Here is a 6,779-nt window from a genome sequence, read left to right on the forward strand (position 1 = left end):
GTTGGAGATTTTTTCTGGGGGGGGAGGTTGTCAAAAAGAACATTCAGGAATGCAGGTTTCATTGCTTTAATTGACTTCTTCAGTTTTGAACTTCCTTATAGGTCATGAGAACCTGGGAAATGCCAGTAAGGCTTGGGAGCTTGTTTTTTCCTCTTTTCTGACCCGCTGTGTACATTTGATCACACAGGAATTTTTTTTTTTACTCTTTCAAAGTGAATGTGATTTCAAATTCGATAGTTTTACTCCAACACCATTTAAGTTTTTGCAGAGCAAGCAGTGTTTAGAGTAATGCTGAACTGATTGGTTTAATGTGCGGTTTCACCTTCTAGGTTCCTCCTGGACGACTGGTTCCAATGCTGCCAGCGGCAGTAGTCAGCTTGACCCCACCAGCACAGCCCCCTGGAGCTCCAGCAACTCTACCACCACCCTGGGCTCTAGTGGCTGGGGATCAGCCCCTCCCAAGACACCGACTTCCAGCTGGGGAGACATGCCCAGCACCACCAGTTCCACGGCACCATCCACTGGCTGGGGGGCAGCCCCAGCCTCCTCCAACTCTGGCTGGGGAGGGAAGCCCAACTCCAGCCAGCAGACTAACTCCAGCGAGGCAGCAGCAGTGCCTGGATGGGGAGACAGTGCCACCCCGGGGAGCCAGTGGGGACGGCCAGGCCAGACCCCTCCCTCGGTGGGGCCCACTGGATGGGGTACCTTGCCAAGCCCCAGCCCCACTGTGGGTCCCACCGGAGCAGGATGGGGAGGTCACTCAGCTGCTGTGACCAACGACGGGGTGGATTCACGCTCCAACAGACAGCCACCTACCCCCACAGGCTGGGGCGGGGGTGACACTCGAAGAAACGGAAGCAACAGCTCTGGATGGGGAGCTCCTGCAGGTAGTTCCTGGGAATCTGGTAGTAGGAGTGAGGCTAAATTCAGTTCCTTGGAGAGCGAGGGATGGGGCAAGAAGCCCATCAACCAGGATACACAGTGGGAAGGGGTTGGTCAACAAGTGCCTAAGACTGTTGATAATGGTACTGCTGCCTGGGGGTCAAGTCAGTCCACTCCAGCTGCTCCAGGATGGGGTGCCAATCCTCCCCCACCATCTGCTTGGGGAAAGCCCAGGATGCCAACAGAGGCCTCTCAGGTGGTCACTCAGTCAGTGCCACCACCTGCTCAGTCTGCATGGGGAGGAGATCGCAAACCAGCTTGGGGTGTTCCACCCGGTAGAAATGATGGTAATGTTGGGATCCCAGGAGCCGGAATGAGGGGTGGAAGTGGGATGGAAGGTAACATGGCTGTGCGTGGCATGGTTGGCAACAGTGCTGTCGGTGGCAGTGGTGGGATTGGAATGAGCGGCAGCAGCGCAATGGGATCTGGATCTTCCTCTCAGTGGCGACAACCTGCTGGGCCGATGGAGCGGCGTGAAAGCACAGGCCAGAGCCGTCCCACTGGCTGGGGAAATCCCCTTGGTGGCATGCCTCCTGGTGGTAACACCCACAGCCAGTCTGACAACAGCTCTTGGGGCACCTGGTCCAATGAGGAGGCTAATCCCCCGCAGGAAGCCCCTCCCCCTCCCAGAATGCCTGAGAAGCTCAGCGGCTGGTCAGACATATCTGACATCCCCACTACCATCATCCCTACCGGCTGGGGGGGTCCCACCCAGCAGCCACCAAACAAGATGCCCGTCGACGATGGCACCTTTGTCTGGGGTAACTCCACTGAGCACAATGCCCGGATTGCTGCCCAGAATCGTCGCAACATTGCCCGCATAGCCTCGATGCTCACCGTGGATGCACACAGTACTATGCAAACGCCTCCCCCAGGGACTCCCGGTGAGGCAGCGGATGGGACGGCTGTGCCTCCATCCCCTGTGACCACCAGTGCCCCCGAGGGGAGTGCCAACCCAGCCGCCAAACCGGAGGGGGGTGCCACCACTCCGTCGGCTTGGGGAGAGGCCGGCCAGGAACAGAAGGTTCAAGGCTGGGGTGAGACTCCCAAGGCATCTGAGGAGGCCCCAGCAACTGGATGGACCAGGAACGGAGCGGCCAAACCAGCAGCCAGTAGTGGCAAGTGGGATGAACCCTGGGGTGGCAGTAGTACTACTGGTGGCAGTACTCAGGAGAAGGACTCTATGCAAACTGGATGGAACGAGGGCCCAAATGGAAGTGGAAACGGTAAGTTCAGGACATCCGTCCGGCTACTTTAATGTGCTAACAAATGTTCATTCTCGCATCTATTTCTTTGAAAGAAGTACAAAGTAACAAAGGAACTTTTCCAAACTCTGCGATGTATATTACTTTGGAATTGGAATTTAATTAGCCTTCCTTGTCATTTAATCATGTAGACATATAAATCATTGATAATGCATCACTGTGTAAATCCTTTGTATGCATTATGGTGTTCAATTTTCTCAAAACGTCCGGCAAATAATCCAATTATGTTCTTTCAAAAAACCACTAATGTTCATCAAATCATTTTATTTCACCATTTTGCGCTATGATTTCTTGTTTTTCTTGTTAACACTTGGCAGTTAAACACCTGCTTTTATTTGTGTAGCGTTTGTGGTGCCTATTAAGATTGATATTTTGGTTCCATTAATTCAGCAGTCGTTAAGTAGCCTTTGCCTTTGTCATGTTGCAGCAGTAGGCCATTGGGGTGGAGAGGAAGACTGGGATACCAAATCCCAGAGCAGCGAGTCGTCAGTCAGCAGCAGCAACTGGATGAAGGGCCGCAAACCAGTAAGGGTGAGAATCCCTGATCCTAAACTGTTCCTGGTTCCCAAGATAAAATGGTTGTGGGCCAGATCCTTCTTAAGATCTAGATCTTTGAAAACTTGCACGTCACAGCATTTCCTCATAGTGATGTAGTGAGCGAGACTGAGGATTTTTTTGTTCTGGTCTGGTCTTTCTTCAGTTGTCGTTTGTTTGAATGTTTGCTACCTGTTTTTTCTCCAAACAGCTGTGCTACTCGTTAAAATCTCAGTTTTGTTTTGGTCATTTCTGTGCTTCATCCCAACCTCCTAGGGTACCAATGGCACGGGCAGCATCGGCCAGAAGGAGTCCAACCACTGGATCAGTAAGCTCAAGAGGCTGATGGACCAAGGTTATCGGCAGGAGGAGGCTGAGATGGCACTCAAAAAGCACAACATGAACTTTGACAGTGCCCTCAGTGAGTAGCTAAACAGCATCTTTTTCCATAGAACTCAGAAAATGGCTTCCTTGAGTTCTTGTCAGTAACCACATGCTTGGGTTTGATAATGGTGACTTGTACCTTTCCTTGGGTCCCCCCGTCCAAGAATACAAGAATTATGTGGAACAGGTTTTTTTTTTTTCAAGTTTAGATAGAAATATCAACTACAAGCAAGTCTTTACTGATAACTGATGATCACAAAATCTTCAAAAATCTGCTTTTTATGGTAGTTGTGCCACAGATTTTTTGGTTCAGGCTGAGCTTGGAAATGCATGATTGATTAATTTTTGGGAGGAAATGTGAGGGTGATGTTTCCGTATATTTTGAGTTGTTTTGTCTCTATTGCAGTGGAACTGAGGCAGATGTCAGATGGCAAGTCCAGTGATTTTGATGCCCACCTGCGCCAAGTCAATCGCGACATGGGCTCCCTGATGCTTGGTGGGGACAACCACCTGTCCGACGGGCCGAAGCCGTTTGGCATGGGGGATGCATCACTGCCACCCCCGTCCCCCATGTCCAACGCTGGCATGATGAACAACCCCATGGGGCCCAAGCCGGGCTTTGGCAACATGGGTCGCGGCGGCTTCCCCCCCAACCAGCAGCGCTTCAGCGGCATGCAACAGCAGCAACAGCAGGGATTCGCCCCGCCCTTCGCTCCTCCTAGCCAGCCCATGCGAGCACCCTTCAACCAGCAGATGATGCAGCAGCAACAGCAACAACAGCAGCAGCAGCAGTTCCAGAACTTCTTGCAGATGGCCGTTCAGGCCGGGCTGATCAACCAGAGCCTCCTGCAGCAGCCTTTGAGCCACCAGCAGGTAGGAAGATTCACTCCTCAAAAATTAGGCTTAAATTCCCTTGTGGGGCCCCCCTTGCTAGGTTGGAATAAAGCATGCTATATAAGATACGAAAATGAGGCGGTATGTGATTTTCTGAAGTTGATGTCACCGTCAGTTTAATCGAGTTGGGATTTCCATCAATTTCTCACGACATTTTTGATTCCTGCAAAATGTGAGTGCCAACTGAATGGAAATTTGTTTTGGGTTGGGGAGGGTATAGCTCACTTACCTCACTAATCTCTCTTTGTACTAGACTGTTATGACATACAAGTGATGAACAGAAATGGCATGTGTTGATTCAATGCAATGGGATTTGATTTGATTTGATTTGATTTGATTTCCAGGTCTTACAGGTATTCCAAAACATTCAGCAGCAGACCCAGCAGCTTTTCCAAGCCCAACAGCAAAACGTCCCCGGTAAGATGCTGAACATGCGACAGCAGCAGGAACTGATGCAACGCCTGATAGCCATGCAGCAGCAGCAGATGAACCAGCCCACTCAGCGCGGTATGCCCCGCCCTCCATTTAACCAGCGCGGCAAGCTCCACAGCGACTCGGAGGTGTTCCCCAATAACGATGGGGGCAGCGCCAACCATGCTGACTTCAGTGTCAAGGAGCCCCAGCAGTCACGCCTGTCGCAGTTCTTCGCCCAGCGCCAGTCACTCAGCAGTACGGTCGGCAAACCCACCAGTGACCTGTTCCCCAACGCTGGCCGCAACGACTCCATTGCCTCCATCTCGGATGTGTCATCGCGAAGTGATGGTTGGTCCCGCAGCAACTCACCCACTCAGTCAGACAGCCTGCCACAGAGTGCCGATTCCACCTTCTCCGACTCAGGCTGGTCCTTCCCACATTCCAACAGCGAGATTGACCTGCTGGAGTTCAAGCCCGGTGTACCCTGGAAGCCACGCACCAAGGATGTGGCCAACGACCCCCACGCCACCCCAGGGAGTGTCAACAACGACCTGCTTAACAGCTCCAGCCTGACCGTGGGCGGCACCACCCGCAGCAGCACCAACCGCAATGACCGTGGTTCCCGCGACGACATCTCGGGCATCCTCATCAAGCCCATGAAGCCTCCACCGCCAAACTCCAACTGGAGCGGGGGCAACTCGGGCAACTCCAAGAAGTCCAGCTGGAACTATCAGGACCAGGGTTCGGCCTTCTCTCAGCCCACCTCTGCCTCCAACTGGAATGTGCCTTCTACTAATCAGCGTCCTCCACGCCCTCCGCCTGGCCTCGCCGATCAACCGCGGAATGCCGGCTGGCCGGTCTCGTCTTCCCAGAATGTCCCAGGAGGCCGTGCCTGGGACAGGTCCCACAGCACATCAGGTCTGTACTAGAATCACTGTTACTGCTTGGACTATTATGTACGAACAAGACCTACAGCTGACATCACAAAACTTTACCCAATGGCTATCTCAGGTCCGCACACAGAATAGCATGCTAGCACTCAGGTGTTGGTGCATGATTGATCTTCATTTAGCTACGTAGCACCAATCAGCAGTTACACTTGCCCTTCAGTCCAGCCCCTCTCTTTGTCACCAATAGCGGGGGAGGGGGGGTTTTAGTCATGAAGGTCCAGAGTCTACCATTGTAGGGTATTTCTCTCCTGATAGGCAACATGTTGTGATATATTACTTGTTTTCTCCCTTTACACCCAAACAGGAGCCTGGCCGGGCAGTGAGTGTGCCACTAATTGGTTGGTGCTTAGAAATCTGACCCCTCAGGTAGGTCACATCGGAAGTTAGGGCCACTTTAGGGAAGGACAATCAAGAAGAGTTTGAAATAGCGTACGGTTTAGTGTTTACATGCCCTTTCAGCTTTTTGGAGTATATCCTGCCAAAAAATCAGAAAGATCCGTCTTTTATCAAAGGACTTGTTCTACTTCAAGTCGTCTTTTCTTGCACTGGTCTTGTTTTTTGGGGGATTTGGGGAATATTGTTTTACTGCCTTATATTGTTACTGTAAAGTTTCCCCTCAAATCCCAAACTTGACAATGTAGAGCCTCTTAACCACTTTCCGCCGAGGTGCCCTGTACCGTAGACATGGTGCGGTGTTTCATGGCCGAGGTGCCTGAAATAGGAATTTTCTTTAACAAAAGACCGAGCTGCTGGGACTCGCCAATCAAGGTTCATAAGCTGTCAGCGCAGAGTGCTGGCATTAGCAGAGGTAACCTGTCATTGTTCTGAAACAGTACCATTGTTTGCCGCTGCTAGCGCAAGCAGATTATTAGCGGGGACAAAAGCGCTCCAGCACTAAAGCTGTGCAATAGAGCTGCTCACTTGTGGAATCTGGCTGCATAAGTACAGACAGTACTGCTTTGTAGCAATTATTATGCCGGTGTGCCCAATGAACGGCCTGGTTCACCCTCATGGCCCACGCACTGCTTGACCGTCAATCGCTCTGCATAGCAATTACGCGACACCGCATAATTGGGGCTCTTCACTGGGCGGCAGGCATGGCTGCAATACAATGGAGGTTGCCTGTCAGATTAGAGTCACCACAAGACAGTCATTCGTTGGGTGTAAATGAAGATATGAATTTTTAAAGAATTTTGGAAATTGAAAAAAAGGAATAAGTGCCCGGCAGCGGGTGATGCATGCCGCCAACTCCACCCGGCATGTAGTGGTTAACACAGAATCAGCACCTTTTGAATGGTCAATGTTTGCTTTACAGTGGTATGAACCGCAGCAACATTGACACATTACGTTAATACGGGGTAAATGATTTTGGTGTCATGCGTTGCTGTTGATCTAG

General features: G+C 51.4%; 1 protein-coding gene across 8 annotated transcripts in view; it reads left to right on the forward strand.

Moving 5' to 3' along the window:
• The window catches only part of LOC110980267 (uncharacterized), a 72,645-nt gene that overhangs the window by 55,061 nt on the left and 10,805 nt on the right, over window positions 1-6,779 (forward strand). For 5 of the 8 annotated variants that reach the window (XM_022236801.2, XM_022236802.2, XM_087139349.1 and 2 more), the window contains 6 exons: window positions 330-2,168; window positions 2,635-2,738; window positions 3,018-3,162; window positions 3,532-3,998; window positions 4,364-5,351; window positions 5,688-5,749. In XM_022236801.2, the coding sequence (XP_022092493.2) occupies window positions 330-2,168; window positions 2,635-2,738; window positions 3,018-3,162; window positions 3,532-3,998; window positions 4,364-5,351; window positions 5,688-5,749 (3,605 nt within the window). The remainder of the gene's footprint in view (window positions 1-329; window positions 2,169-2,634; window positions 2,739-3,017; window positions 3,163-3,531; window positions 3,999-4,363; window positions 5,352-5,687; window positions 5,750-6,779) is intronic. The other 3 variants (XM_087139351.1, XM_087139350.1, XM_087139353.1) reach the window with 3 other exon arrangements.

Source organism: Acanthaster planci, linkage group LG07 (assembly GCF_054643075.1).
Source record: "Acanthaster planci isolate LZ-2023a linkage group LG07, COTS_SCS, whole genome shotgun sequence".
Classification (NCBI taxonomy): domain Eukaryota; kingdom Metazoa; phylum Echinodermata; class Asteroidea; order Valvatida; family Acanthasteridae; genus Acanthaster; species Acanthaster planci.